Source organism: Oryctolagus cuniculus, chromosome 2 (assembly GCF_964237555.1).
Source record: "Oryctolagus cuniculus chromosome 2, mOryCun1.1, whole genome shotgun sequence".
Taxonomy (NCBI): Eukaryota; Metazoa; Chordata; class Mammalia; order Lagomorpha; family Leporidae; genus Oryctolagus; species Oryctolagus cuniculus.
In genome coordinates, this window is record NC_091433.1 from 175,831,716 (window position 1) to 175,846,511 (window position 14,796).

Sequence of the window (14,796 nt, forward strand, 5' to 3'; positions counted from 1 at the left end):
GAAGGCGGACCCAATTTAGGGGAAAATCGTTCCTAAAGGCTTGCGGACCTTCCGCAAGCTCTCTAAGCCCCACCTCCTCCACCTCCCTCGCCCGGCACAAAAATGGTGGCGGCGTTCGCCACAAGGGGGCGGTGAAGCGACTCCGCGCGCCGCGTTAGTGCTGACGCGTAGCGCCGTGCTGCGCTTGCGCAGAGAGCGCCACGGGACAGGTGCGCGTGCGCAGTGTGCGTCTGCGAAACCGAGGTAGCCGGACCCGAGCGGAGACACTGGTGTCCACGGGTGGAGTAACCCCGGGAGTGTGAGAGGAGTCTGGAGACCTCCGGGCGGCGACGGGCCCACGTTCAACTGCGGCCAGGGCAGTCGTCGGAGGCCTGGCGCGGCATGCCCTGGGTGCCGCGCTGCGGGCGGTGAACGCGCGGCGAGCGGGATGGGCCGGCGCCGGGCACCGGAGCTGTACCGGGCCCCGTTCCCGTTGTACGCACTTCAGGTGGACGCCGGCGCGGGCCTGCTCATCGCCGCGGGCGGAGGAGGCGCCGCCAAGACAGGCATAAAGAATGGCGTGGTGAGAGCCGAGGGCCGCTGCGGCTGCGTTGCGCCCCGGGGTTAAGGGTCACTCAAGGGAATGGAACCTGGCAAGGCGAGCGCCCGGGCGCGAAATTCACTCGGAAACTTTCTTGGGGGGGTGGGGTTGGGGTGGGGTGGGGGGCTCCTAAGGCCGAGTGAAAACTGCCCCCGGCGCTGCACAAGGGCTGGACCTGCGGAGCCACTCCAGGGGCTGAGCCTGGCCTCGCTCGGGCAGTCCACGTAGCCCGTGTGTCTTTCCCCGGGCAGCAGCGAGAGAGGTGCATTGGGCCTTCAGCCTGGTTCCTTCACCCCTCTGAGATTCACCGTGTTCTGTGACCTGGAGGCAGAAATCCTAGTCCTCTTTGCAGGCTATTTGTGAGGGTCGGAATAAGGGAGGGAAAGGGCTGGAGGAAGCCGTGTGAATCAGGAAGTGCAGTAGACAGAGGAACGTGACATCACACCGCAGGATGTGTTTCCCTCCAGTGCGGCCTCGGCCCCACTGAACCCTGCGCCTGCTTGCCTGTCCCACAGCACTTCCTGCAGCTGGAGCGGATTAACGGGCACCTGAGTGCCTCCTTGCTACACTCCCATGACACTCAGACACGGGCCACCATGAACTTGGCCCTGGCCGGTAACATCCTGGCCGCCGGGCAGGATGCCCACTGTCAGCTCCTGCGCTTCCAGGCCCAACGGCCGCAGAGCAACAGCAAGGCGGAGAAGGCAGGTGAGGAGTCGGGGGGAGGGCCCCGGGGCTCAGATCCTTCTCAGCTAGGTCTCTGAAGAAGCGGGGCTGTATGTGGGCCTGACACGTGGCCAGTGGCCAGGGTCACCAGTAATGGGAGCTTGGAACCTGGTGAGCTGTTTGTTTTGCAGGTCCCAAGGAGCATGGGCCTCGGCAAAGGAAAGGGGCCGCCCCCGCAGAGAAGAAACCCAGAGCAGAAACCCAGCGCGAGGGGGTAGAGCTGCGGGTGGAGAACCTGCAGGCGGTGCAGACGGATTTCGGCCCCGATCCGCTGCAGAAAGCTGTGTGCTTCAGCCACGATCATACCCTGCTGGCCACTGGAGGGACGGACGGCTGCGTTCGCGTCTGGAAGGTGCGCTTGTGGACGGCGCGGGAGGGTGAATGTCAAGGGCAGCGAGGTGAAAATTGGGAAAAGCTGAACGCGGGTGCGGGGTGGGGGAGCGGGGCACGCAGTCTGCGCAGAGTAGCCGTTCGCGGACGCTGAGAACCAGGCCTAACGCTGCTGCTGGCTGCAGGTGCCCAGCCTGGAGAAAACCGAGGAGTTCAAAGCCCACGAAGGAGAGATTGAAGACCTGACTCTAGGGCCGGATGGCAAGGTGAGGAGCTGGAGGGGAGGGGTGGCGGAGAAAAGAGAAAGTAGATGATGGCCCATAAGTGGACCCCGTAACCAGCCACACTAGCCCCTGTATTCCTGACCAGCTGGTAACAGTGGGCTGGGACTTCAAGGCCTGTGTGTGGCAGAAGAATCAGCTGGTGACACAGCTGCACTGGCAAGAGAACGGACCCACCTCATCTAACACGCCCTACCGCTACCAGGCCTGCAGGTGCGGAAGCCCGGGGGGAGGCTGTGCGGTGCACAGTCCCGCTGCCGAGGGGAGGGAGAAAACCTGGGGAGATGGTGGGAGGTGAGGGGCAGTCATGGCCCTGCCAGGGTGAGGGGCAGGCAGGGCCCAGGAGCTGAACAGCCCCTCACCCGGCCCCCAGGTTTGGGCGGGTCCCAGACCAGCCTGCTGGGCTGCGACTATTCACAGTACAGATTCCGCACAAGCGCCTGCGCCAGCCCCCGCCCTGCTACCTCACAGCCTGGGATGGCTCCACCTTCTTGCCCCTGCGCACCAGGTCCTGTGGCCACGAAGTCGTCTCCTGCCTCAGCGTCAGGTGTGGGACAGTGGTGGCTGGGCCGGGTGGGGGTCCTGCCCAGCTCCCCGAGACTTCAGCATTGGCCGGCCTCAGGACAGTGAGCGCTTTGTTCTGTGTTGCAGTGAATCGGGCACCTTCCTGGGCCTGGGCACGGTCACTGGCTCTGTGGCCATCTACATAGCTTTCTCCCTCCAGGTAACGGGTGAAGGAGGGCCCAGCCCTGGGGGAGGAGCACAGGCCGCCCTGAGCCCCAGTGCAGAAGGAGGCGGGCCCAGCCTGTGCAGGGGGCGCCCTGGGGTGGGGGGCTTGTTCCCAGCAGGAAGCTTCCCAGCGGGCCTTCGCTCACCAGTCTCTCCCCACCGCCAGCGCCTCTACTACGTGAGGGAGGCTCACGGCATTGTGGTGACGGACGTGGCCTTTCTGCCCGAGAGGGGTCGCGGTCCAGAGCTGCTCGGGTCTCACGAAACCGCCCTGTTCTCCGTGGCTGTGGACAGTCGTTGCCAGCTGCACCTGCTGCCCTCACGGCGTGAGTCCCTGGGGTGGGGGAGTGCTCCTGGGAGCCGTCCGTGCTCTGCCTGAGCGGAGCAGGGTGAGGATTCCGCGCCCCCTCGGCCCCTGACCTGCTGCCTTACCCCACCCGCAGGGAGCGTTCCTGTGTGGCTGCTGCTCCTGCTGTGTGTTGGACTCATTGTGGTGACCATCCTGCTGCTCCAGAGTGCCTTTCCGGGTTTTCTTTAACCTCCCTGCCTCTGGGGACCAGGGGCCTGGACACTGCCACCTTCCTGAGCAGAGTGGAGGCCTGGGCCCCACTGCTCACCCCACTGGGTCAGCAACTGAGGCGCCTCCCGGGAGACTCTGGAGAGCTGCCCGCCTGTCCCCGCTAGGCCTGGCTGTGACCCTGGGCCACTCCGGGTCCAGGGAGCCACGCACTGGCCGCCTGTGGGTCACCAGGACGCGATGTCCGACTGTCAGGTCGCGCTGTGTGCCTCGTGCCCTCAGCCTGCCAGAGGCTCCAGAGTCGAGCTTGTCCCTGCTCCAGAAACACAGGGAGAAGCCCGAGGGCCTGGGGCGCTGCCGTCCTTTGTGCCTGAGCAGTTTCCCTTCCTCCCCGGGGCCTCGTGGCCGGATGCCCTTCTCCTAGAGCCCCAGGCATTTGCTGGGGGGAGGGGGGACTGGCCTGGTTCTTCTGCTGTTAGCGCAGGAAGGGTGAAAGAAGGCTCGGGCGGTGCCGCGGGGTTCAGGTGGGCAGCACCGGGGCACTGGGCTAAATGGGCAGCAAGTCCCTGCGTGGACTGCCCTGAGGGCAGGGAAGATGAACCTGGATCACTCGGCAGGAAAGTTGACGTTTAATAAAAAGGGAAGACTGAACTGAGCCCGAACGGAAGTCTCTGTCAGCTTGTTCCGCCCCCTGCAGGTGAGGGAGCCCTGAGGTGCGGCAGCTCTGCCCGGTGCTGGAAGATGGCTCTGGCGTAGTCGTGCAGCAGGCGGCTCATGTAGCAGTGCTGCCAGGGGAGCAGCCCTTCCAGGAAGCCGATGTGGCCACCCCGCGCCGTGACGAGCAGTGCCACGTGGCGGGAGAGCCGGGCAGCCTGGAGGGGGAGGGCTGGGAGGCACAGCGGAGGTCGGCAGCCCTGCCGTGCCTGGAAGCCCACACATGTCGGCCCATCTTCCTTTGGCCCAAGTGTTGTGATTCCGGGTGCTCACCTTGGACTGGGGAGAAGGGGTCGTCTGCTGCATTGAGGCAGAGCACAGGGGTCTGGATAGCGTCCACCTTGGTTCTTGGACTCGCTGCTTGGTAGTAGGCAACACAGTCTTCGTAACCAAAGACCACAGAAGTGTAGCGCTCGTCAAATTGGCGGATTGTGCGGGCCTGCAGTGGAAGAGGTTAGACAAGCTAAGAAACATGGAGGCTGGGAAGGTAATGGGCGACAGGCTACAGCCGAGTGAGATGGATAAAGCATTGTACCTTTAGCACAAAGTCTACGTCCACCGCTTTCTCCATCACACTTCTGTTTCTGGAAAAGAATATAATGGTTTGACTGAACGACTACAACTGACCCAACGCCCTCCAGCTTCTGTCTTACCTCATGTGAGCCAGCCTGGAGTCAGGAGGGCAGGGGAGCTGTCCATCATGACTGCCATCCTACCCTCACTGCGCCCTTCCCACGTGCCAAGACCCTACCTGTCCACAAACTGGCAGAGCCCTGCAGTGAGGGGCTGATTGAAGAGCAGTAAGTTGAGTGGGGTCTCCAGGGAGCGGGTGGTCTCAAAGGAATCCCAGCATGCAGACAGGGTCAGTCCCGCCACCAGCCCAGCAGCCGGCCCGGTGCGGGCCAGGTAGTTCAGCACCAGTATCCTGCAGGGTTAGACCAGAGGCCGTGAAGGAGGGCTTTGCCTGGGCCAGCTGGGACGCCGGAGGAGAGGAACAAAGGAAGAGCAGGCCACATGTGGACGCGGGCAGCCTTTACCCTCCGAAAGAGATGCCCACGGCCAGCAGGGGAGCCTGGGGGTAGTGGCGCTTTATGTGCTTCACGACCGTCTCCAGGTCTTCAGTGTTGCTGGCACAGTAAGCCCTGTGGGTCTGAGGGCAAACCGGGTTATCGGGTGGAGGGGGCAGCCAGGGCCGAGGTCCCTGGAGGGAGTGGGGGCGGGGGACACTCACCAGCAGTTCTTCCCCACGGCAGCCCCGGTTGTTAAAGACAACAGCCCTGTGGCACACAGGGTGAGGCTTAGGCAGGCCCGATGCCCTTGAGGTCTTAGGCCCTGCCAAAGCCTGCCCCTCCCCACCAGGCCCTGGCAAATCCCCGGCACAGCTGCTCAGGCCCCTCCTGCTGCTTCTGGGCTGTGCCCCCGTACCTGTAGCCGTCGCCCAGCGCCTGGTTGACCAGGTGCAGGATGTAGTTCTCCTGGCTGCTGCCAGTGATGCCAGGAAGTAGCAGCACGATGGGCTGCGCGGCAGGCTCTGGGCGCTGACCGCTGTCGGGCTGCTCGGCCCAGTCCAGCAGCAGCTGGCCGCCGTCTGGGGTCGGGAGGACTTCGCTGTGGTTGGGGATGGGGACGCACAAAGATACTGGTAAGACCTGGATGCGCCACTTCAAAGCTTCATCCCCACTCCACCCACTGACAGGTGTGACAGCTTCCGCCAGCGTCCGTGTTGCTGAGGGCGTGCTTGATGGAACAGGAAGGTTGGCCCGGGTGGAACGGGGACAGAGAGATGGGCTGTGACCTGGGGCTGCAGGAGCTCCCAGCCCTTCCCCGTGCCCACTGCCCTGCTGCCATCAGCACACGGGTCTGGGGGTGGAGATGACCTCTAACAAGAGGCAGAGGAGTTTTCCTCACTACTTCGGGCTCCACCTCCACCCTGTTCTCTTGTTCCCTGCTTACCTCCGGTAAGGGACTGGGGGCAGAGGCTGCAAGAAGACTCGGAGGATGGATTGCAGCCGGCCCTCAAAGCACCACAGCGTGGGGAAGAAAGTCTCCGTGGTCACTGGACAGTGTTGCTCCAGGAAGGCCAGGAACTGGGGCCCAGTCACCAGCTGCGGCCTCTGTAACCGCACAGGACAGCCCGCCATACACACTGACTCGGCACCAAGCCAGTGAGTGCCCCAGTCCCGGAGGCCGAGTGGACCCTGCTGGTATCTGGAGGATTCTGCTTTGGTGGTGGGATGGCCAGCACAGCTCTGCCTGGAAAGGACAACTCACCTCTGATGCAGACCAGCAAGACCCCCTGCCCTGCAGTGTCCCCCCTTTCAGAACTGACTGCACTGCTGACTGGACGGGGGGCTGTTGCAGCTGCCTCCTGCTTTCTCGTGGGCAGTGAACACTCAGCAGTGCGCACAGGAGCCCCTGCTGTTGGGACTGGGCACTCGGCAGGGGCTGAATAAGTACAGCACCATTCAGTCTGTGAACATTCAGTGGACCCTGCAGTGAGTCACACACTGTCATCCTCTTGAGCCTGGCTGTGGCCATCTGGTCCCTCCTGACTGTAGCCCCCAGGCCTGCAAGCCCCCTCAGTCTCTGATGCACTCCCTGCTGGCAGGCTCTTACTTACTGCAGGCACCTGCTGCTGGCCCCGCTCTGAGGGAGGAATAGTAGATTTTGATGCTTATTCAACCAAGGGCAAGGTTATGGATTGGATGACGGGGCAGATGAGGTCAGTGGGCTCTGAGCCCTGACTTTCCACTTCTGCTTGCAAAAGTCCTCGGGCCGAGTCCCAGCACCTGCCTTTCTGTAGCTGGCCCTGGGGAACTTCAACACCAGACCCTGTCCTTGAAGGGGCCCGGGCCCATGCTCATCTGGAGAGGCCAGGCTGATAGTGTGACCCTGGGGCCTGGGCCCTGAGCCTCCAAACACCACGTGGTGTTGCCATGGTGTGCTACATGCAGGACCTGAGCTTACCGCTACCTTGTAGGATATAAATGAAGAGGTTGAGTGGGGTGCTCCAAGTCACACAACAAGGAAGAGAAAAGTGAAATTCCCAGTTTCATCACCATGAACACGTGGTGCCAATTGTTGAGGGCTCCCTACGTCGCAGGCTGAGTGCCTTCCACTCTCCGTGACTAACTTCAGAGTTCATGGCATTCTGTGAGATCCATACTGCCACCCCCTGCCCCCTGCACACAAGTTTGTGTGTTGAGTAAGTTGCCAAAGGTCACGAAGCTCACCACAGCTGGTTAGTGCAGAGCTGCAGGTGCAAACCCAGGTCTGTCTGCCTCTAGAGCCTGCCACGTCTACTCACTATGCAAGATTTTCTGCCAAGATTTAGAGTTGCTATCAATGCATTCAAACCTTGGTCAAACAGCTCAGTAGAGAACAGCAAGGCTAATCGTGTCTGAATTGAAGAAACCATGGTATTTCTTGACTGACCCTGAGAATTAACAACGTCATGCCCTGGAGAAAGCAGAATGAGTCCAATCCCGTACTGGATGGTTCAGATAATCTGGACTCTGTCCTCAGAGCCTCCACCAGCGCACTTTGCTGGCAATGGAACCTGATTCTGCATGCGGAGAAGGTGTTTGGGGTGTGAGTGGCAGGGGCTCTGCCTTCCCAGTGGCTGGTTGCAAGCAACAGAAAAAGTCTGTGTAAATTGGAACTTCTGCAGTGACTGACTTTCCCAGCTGATGTAGCAGTGCCAGTGCTGTGGCATAGTGGGTGAGGCCGCCGCCTGTGGTGGCGGCATCCCAAGTGGGCGCCGGTTTGAGTCTCAGCTCCTCCACTTCTGATCCAGCTCTCGGCCTTGGCCTGGGAGGGCAGTGGAGGATAGCCCAGCAGAAGCTCCTGGCTCCTGGCTTTGGATCAGCCCAGCTCTGGCCATTGCAGCCATCTGGGGAGTGAACCATTGGATGGAAGACCTCTCTCTCTCTCTCTCTCTCTCTCTCTCTCTGCCTGTGCCTCTCTGTAACTCTGCCTTTCAAATAAATAAATAAATCTTTTAAAAAATGAGGCAGAGGCTGGCGCCGCGGCTCACTAGGCTAATCCTCCGCCTTGCAGCGCCGGCACACCAGGTTCTAGTCCCGGTCGGGGCTCCGGATTCTGTCCCGGTTGCCCCTCTTCCAGGCCAGCTCTCTGCTGTGGCCAGGGAGTGCAGTGGAGGATAGCCCAAGTGCTTGGGCCCTGCACCCCATGGGAGACCAGGATAAGTACCTGGCTCCTGCCATCGGATCAGCGCGGTGCAGCATGCCAGCCGCGGCGGCCATTGGAGGGTGAACCAACAGCAAAAGGAAGACCTTTCTCTCTGTCTCTCTCTCCCACTGCCACTCTGCCTGTAAAAAAAAAAAAAAAAAAAAAAAAAAAAAAAGAGGCAGAGTCCACCAAAGTTTGCATTCTACGACTAGTTAAGCCAGACTTATTTTATTCACAAGGCAGGCTCCTGTAGGAAGCTCTGCCAATACTGCTAAGGCAATAGCACTGAGGTTTCCTATAGGCCTTTTTCAAGCACTAGAGCTGATAGGTTTACTGTTAGACTGAGCTGCCTGGAACAGTTTCTTGAACGTGAGTAAAGCACTTTTTCTGACTATGTCAATGAAATATTTTATCGAAGACTTGGTGAGAAAATCAAGTTCATGCTAATCAACCTCTTGAGAAACACTGGAGAGCCCAGAACTTCCAACAGGGCTCCCTGAGCCAGGGGGTGGGGTTCCCGGCAGTCCTGACTAAGCGGGGACCTTCAGAGAGAGGCACTAAGCGATGGGAGTGGTGGTGGCAGGTGGCACAGCCCTTCAAGGTTCCCTCATTCTGTAAGCTGATGGGAAGTCAGCCAGAGCACCTGCAAAGGAAAGGAGAGCGGCCGGCGCTCACCCGTCCACCTGTCGGACACCTCAGGACTCCACCTTTCCCCAAATGTTGGTCCGCGTGGTGGGGAGCAGCGCGTTTGCGTTCTAGCAGGGCCGGGCTGCATGGGGAGCAGGTGGGGTGCAAGGGGTGCAGGGAGGCAATGAACTGAGTGGGCATTAGGTGCTCATAGCCAAGTTTCCCTGCGGCGGGAAACCCACTCTTGCCAGCTCCCCAAATGGCTCGAGCCCGGGCTGGAAGCTGGCCCCTGCATCCCAGTATCCCAAACCCGCCGGCCAGAGCCTGGACCCGCACCCACCTGCTGCACACATGCCCAGTAGTAGCCCAAGTAGAGGGCAACGGCAAGAGCCAAGAGCAGAGTGAAGGTTTCTGTCCAAGTGCTACTCTGGAGGCTCAGGAAGGAGCTCAGCATCCTGGGTCGGGGTTCCGGCTGCCGGGCTCAGGGTCGGATCTAGCCGGGGGGACTTTGACTGCTGGGCCCGCAGGTTCGCGGCGGCCCCGCCCGTTACAGCCATTGGACAGCCCGCAAGTCCCGCCTCCGCCGCCGGCGGTTTGCGGTTGCGAGCCCCGCCCACCGCCCCTGGCCTGCAGATCAAGCAACTCGGGGCGGCGCTCGGAGGTCTGGAGACGTGAGCGGTGTGATCCCGGTGACCCACAATGGCTTCCCTCCCCCTCCCCGCCCCCGCGGTTACAAGTGTGCAGCCCTGGACCGGTGGCCCCCGCCAAGCTGCGGGGCGGAACTTGTCCAGTGCCTCCTTCCTCAAACTCTTCCCCCGCCGTGCCCAGGGCAAGCTGCCTGTCACTCACAGGTCACAGCCACAACTGTGTTGAGATTCTGCTGTGTCCTGCAGGACAGCCACTCAGTGACCCTTACACACTGGACACACCACTGTTCAGCGGTGTAACACACCCACTAGTGTCGGGCACAGCATTCACCCACGTCCAAGTCCCTGTCTACAGTGCTCAACTCCACCTGGGGATACCCCAGGGACCCTGTCGCTGTCTTCACTGGTGTATGGAAATAAGGAATCTACCACGGCACCGGCTTCTGACCCCAGCCGCAGATCGCAATGGTCTAGGCGCCGTGAAAACCTGCAGTGCCCAGGCCCACCGCTGATCTCGTGGGTCTGCATAGGAGCCCGGCTAGCAACATAACGCAGTGGTCTCTAGGAGCCCCACGCGTGTCCCCTGGGCTGGATGCTCGGCACTAGATAAGGGAAGAACAGTGACCAGGGGAGCCCTGCTGGGCCGGCTGCTTTCTCCCTGTGCTTTCCCGCCCTCTGTGTTTCTTGGCACCTACTTAGCACAGGGCCAAACCAACGGCCAAAAGTGTTCACATCTCCCCCGCCGCCTGGAGCCGGTACTCAGATCCCCCTCCTGTTACTCTCACACGCCAAGGCCACCTTTCTCCCGTCCTCAGTGAACCTGGGCCAAAACTAAACTTTGCTTCACCCAAGAAATCTCTAGTTCTTTCCATTGCCGCTTTCTGCTCCCCACCCCCACCCCAGCCTCAGCAGTCTGCCTCTGACCTCTCTCTCTCTCTCTCTCTCTTACACACACACAGGTCTTCCTATACAGTGGTTCCCAGCTGGCATGGGTGCCTTGGAGCAGCCAGGTGGACGTCCATGGGAGAGCTAGTGGTGGTGCGGCAGCACGCAGTGTCCATGACACCGATCCCTGGCCCAGCATGGCCTCGTGCTCACCCAAGCCCATCACAGCTGCCTCCGGGTCACCAGTGCTGGAGCTCCCAGGACCCGGTCCTCCTGCACCCCCCTGGCTGCACAGGCCCTCAGTACACACTGGCAAGATCCTATCTGTGCAGCAGGGAGAGGAAGGGGTGGGAAGCGGTCACTAAGCTCCGTGATTGGATGATGGTTTTCACAATTCCCTGAGGGCTTGCTTCCCTAGCGTGGCCTGTGTGACTCCAACAGTCCCAGGGTGGGGATTGGAGGTGGGGCTGGAGAATTAAACCCTCCTCTGATGGGTGTGGAAGTGGCTGATGGCTGTAGAGCCTGGGCCTCCTCTCTCAGATGGGTGGGGGGCGGTGTGCAGCAGAGGCTGCTGGCCACCAAGTGGATCCCCTAACCAACCACAGAGCACTTTAACTGTGGGTTGGGACTTCAAGGCCTGTGTGTGGCAGAAGAATCAGCTGCACTGGCAAGAGAACCGACCCGCCTCATCTAACACGCCCTATCCACACCAGGCCGGCAGGTGCGGAAGCCCCAGGGGGAGGCTGGATGGCCCACAGCCCAGCTGCTGAGGGGAGGGAGAAAGCCTGGGGAGATGGGGGTGGGGGGAGCAGTCATGGACCGGCCAGGGTGAGGGGCAGGCAGGGCCCAGGAGCTGAACAGCCCCTCACCCGGCCCCCAGACTGCTCACTGTACAGATTCCGCACAAGCGCCTGCGCCAGCCCCCGCCCTGCTACCTCACAGCCTGGGATGGCTCCACCTTCTGCCCCTGCGCACCAGGCCCTGTGGCCACGAAGTTGTCTCCTGCCTCAGCGTCAGGTGTGGGACAGTGGTGGCTGGGCCGGGTGGGGGTCCTGCCCAGCTCCCCGAGACCCCACTGGGTCGACAGCCGAGGCGCCTCCCAGGAGACTCAGGAGAGCTGCCCGCCTGTCCCCGCTAGGCCTGGCTGTGACCCTGGGCCACTCCGGGTCCTGGGAGCCACGCACTGGCCGCCTGTGGGTCACCAGGACGCGATGTCCGACTGTCAGGTCGCGCTGTGTGCCTCGTGCCCTCAGCCTGCCAGAGGCTCCAGAGTCGAGCTTGTCCCTGCTCCAGAAACACAGGGAGAAGCCCGAGGGCCTGGGGCGCTGCCGTCCTTTGTGCAGTTTCCCTTCCTCCCCGGGGCCTTGTGGCCGGATGCCCTTCTCCTAGAGCCCCAGGCATTTGCTGGGGGGAGGGGGGACTGGCCTGGTTCTGCTGTTAGCACAGGAAGGGTGAAAGAAGGCTCGGGCGGTGCCGCGGGGTTCAGGTGGGCAGCACCGGGCCGCCGGGCTAAATGGGCAGCAAGTCCCTGCGTGGACTGCCCTTGAGGGCAGGGAAAATGAAGTAGCCCAAAAGAGAGGAATAATTAACATGCACTAAACAAGGTGTCTTGTGCCCTTGTCTCGTGCTATATAGAAGAGGCAAGACTGGGGAATTTTTTTTCAAAGATTTATTTTATTTATTTGGAAGACAGAGTTACAGAGAGAGGTAGAGGCAGAGAGCGAGGTCTTCCATCTGCTGGTTCACTCCCCAGATGACTGCAGCAGCACCATTCAGTCTGTGAACATTCAGTCGGCCCTGAAGTGAGTCACTGCATCCTCCGAGCCTGGCTGTGGCCATCTGGTCCCTCCTGACTGTAGCCCCCAGGCCTGCAAGCCCCCTCAGTCTCTGATGTGCTCCCTGCTGGCGGGCTCTTACTTACTGCAGGCACCTGCTGCTGGCCCCGCTCTGAGGGAGGAATAGTAGATTTTGATGCTTATTCAGCCAAGGGCAAGGTTATGGATTGGATGACGGGGCAGATGAGGTCAGTGGGCTCTGAGCCCTGACTTTCCACTTCTGCTTGTAAAAGTCCTCGGGCCGAGTCCCAGCACCTGCCTTTCTGTAGCTGGCCCTGGGGAACTTCGACACCAGACCCTGTCTCTTCTGCAGCCCCTGTCCTTGAAGGGGCCCGGGCCCATGCTCATCTGGAGAGGCCAGGCTGATAGTGTGACCCTGGGGCTGTCACTGGGGCCTGGGCCCTGAGCCTTCAAACACCACGTGGTGTTGCCATGGTGTGCTACACGCAGGACCTGAGCTTACTGCTACCTTGTAGGATATAAATGAGGAAATGAGGGAGTTAATTGGAGTGTTCCAAGTCATACAGCAATTAAGATCAGTCAAGAAAACTATGGTTTCTTTAAGGAAAACTCTAACCAGCCTTGCTGTTCTCTACTGAGCTGTTTGACCAAGGTTTGAATGCATTGATAGCAACTCTAAATCTTGGCAGAAAATCTTGCATAGTGAGTAGACGTGGCAGGCTCTAGAGGCAGACAGACCTGGGTTTGCACCTGCAGCTCTGCACTAACCAGCTGTGGTGAGCTTCGTGACCTTTGGCAACTTACTCAACACACAAGCCTGTGTGCAGGGGGCAGGGGGTGGCAGTAGGGATCTCACAGAATGCCATGAACTCAGAAGTTAGTCACGGGGCCGGCGCTGCGGCTCACTAGGCTAATCCTCCGCCTAGCGGCGCCGGCACACCGGGTTCTAGTCCCGGTCGGGGTGCCAGATTCTGTCCCGGTTGCCCCTCTTCCAGGCCAGCTCTCTGCTGTGGCCAGGGAGTGCAGTGGAGGATGGCCCAAGTGCTTGGGCCCTGCACCCCATGGGAAACCAGGAAAAGCACCTGGCTCCTGGCTCCTGCCATCGGATCAGCGCGGTGCGCCAGCCGCAGCGCGCCGGCCACGGCGGCCATTGGAGGGTGAACCAACGGCAAAGGAAGACCTTTCTCTCTGTCTCTCTCTCTCACTGTCCACTCTGCCTGTCAAAAAAAAAAAAAAAAAAAAAGAGAAGTTAGTCACGGAGAGTGGAAGCCACTCAGCCTGCAACATAGGGAGCCCTCAACAATTGGCACCACGTGTTCATGGTGATGGCACTGGGAATTTCACTTTGTGTTCCGCAAGGCGCAGCTGGGTGGGGAGCAGGCGGGATGAAGAGGATGGAGGGTGGCAATAAACGGATCAGGCATTAGGAGCTAATAGCCAAGTTCCCCTGGGGCATGGCGGAAGGTGCTCCGGGCACCTAAACCCACCCCAGCCATGACTGGTACCCTCCTGGGGCACACAGGATCAGTATGAGCCCTCGTGGATGGCAGAGCCTAGAGCCAAGTGCCGCTCTGTAGGCTCGGAAAGGAGCTCAGGGCGGCTCTGTCTACCGGACTGAGCTGTGCTGCACCTGGGGAGCTGGAGTCCTGGAGTCCTGGGCCCGCCCGTTCATGCCGCCCCTGCCCCCGCCCTGGCAGTTCCGGCAGGCGGACTCGCCCTGCCTACCTCTGCTGGCTGCCACACCCCTGTGCAGAGGCGGCCATGAGCATCAGAGCTGGGGGAACTGTGCCTGCTGCTCCGCTTAGAAGCCTTCTCAGTGACCCACAAGGTGGCTGCCGGCCTCCTCCACCACCCTCGCCTCCGGCTGTTTAAGCCAAGCAGCTGCCATCTTCCTTAAACTCGCGTAGCCTGACCTGGCCAAGCAGCCTGGTCAGAGCCCCCTGCCCCCATCGCTGTCTGTTGCTTCTGCTCTAACACAGTGTCACACACTGGGCAAATGTTTCAAAAGATTTTATTTATTTAATAGGCAGAGTTACGCAGAGAGGGAAAGACAGAATCTCCCATCTTTTGGCTCGTTCTCCAAATGGCACAACAACCAGGGATGGTCAGGCAAAGCCAGAAGCTTCATCCGGGTCTCCCACATGAGTGCAGGGGCCTAAGCACTTGGGCCATCTTCCACTGCTTTCCCAGGCCATAGTAGAGAGCTGGATAGAAGGTGGAGCAGCTGGGACCTGAACCGGTGCCCATACGGGACGTGGGTGCTGCGTACAGCAGCTTTACCCACTATGCCACAGTGCCAGCCACAAACACTGGGCAATTTATAATTAGCAGTACTTTATTTCCTGCAGTTCTGGGGCCTGGGAATTCCCAGACGCAGGCTCTGGCAGGTTTGATGTCCAGGTGCTGTTGTCCTGCTTATTAATAATTTTCAATAGTAATACCCTGTGGGTTCTTCAAAGAATTCTGAAGATCGGCTCAAATAGACCAGACAACATGGCAAGTTTCCAAGCTTTTTTATTCAGTGAGAGAAACGCACAGAAAAGTGAGGGCTTTATTTCGGGAAGAAAGAGAGGCCTAGAAGCTAAGCTGGGTGTCGCTCCCCGTCTTCGTGGAGGAACGACACAGGACCCTGCGCTGTTCTTCTGTCTGCTCGGCCCTCCCCGGGTTTGCTGCTGGTCCTTCCCGGGTTGGCTGCTGGTCCTTCCACCTCCGTGGAAGGGCGGTTCCCCCTGCCACATTCCCCACTTCCGCGGGGGAGCGGCACACCGCCGGC

The 14,796-nt window shown here is 60.5% G+C and overlaps 2 protein-coding genes across 4 annotated transcripts; one reads left to right on the top strand and one right to left on the bottom strand.

Annotated features, from left to right (window-relative positions):
* The first annotated feature begins 187 nt into the window (after positions 1–187).
* On the top strand, positions 188–3,825 carry PREB (prolactin regulatory element binding). 2 transcript variants are annotated; one of them, XM_002709959.5, is made up of 9 exons: positions 188–562; positions 1,096–1,288; positions 1,438–1,658; positions 1,822–1,902; positions 2,006–2,130; positions 2,291–2,464; positions 2,569–2,641; positions 2,813–2,972; positions 3,090–3,825. In XM_002709959.5, exons 1-9 carry the CDS (start codon positions 428–430, stop codon positions 3,182–3,184), a joined length of 1,257 nt encoding a protein of 418 aa, XP_002710005.1. In that variant the 5' UTR covers positions 188–427; the 3' UTR covers positions 3,185–3,825. The 2 variants fall into 2 exon arrangements, with proteins under 2 accessions (XP_002710005.1, XP_069925424.1); XM_070069323.1 differs by lacking the exons at positions 2,569–2,641; positions 2,813–2,972 and having other exon boundaries at positions 225–562; positions 2,006–2,204; positions 2,261–2,464.
* Positions 3,770–9,313, bottom strand: ABHD1 (abhydrolase domain containing 1). 2 transcript variants are annotated; one of them, XM_051843078.2, is made up of 9 exons: positions 9,036–9,313; positions 5,831–5,991; positions 5,303–5,485; positions 5,109–5,154; positions 4,915–5,027; positions 4,629–4,802; positions 4,413–4,455; positions 4,151–4,316; positions 3,770–4,049 (listed from the first exon to the last, which is right to left on the bottom strand). In XM_051843078.2, the coding sequence occupies exons 1-9, from the start codon at positions 9,147–9,149 to the stop codon at positions 3,838–3,840; spliced, it is 1,212 nt and encodes a 403-aa protein (XP_051699038.1). In that variant the 5' UTR covers positions 9,150–9,313; the 3' UTR covers positions 3,770–3,837. The 2 variants fall into 2 exon arrangements, with proteins under 2 accessions (XP_051699038.1, XP_002709856.1); XM_002709810.4 differs by having other exon boundaries at positions 4,413–4,461; positions 9,036–9,310.
* Between the last annotated feature and the right edge of the window lie 5,483 nt (positions 9,314–14,796).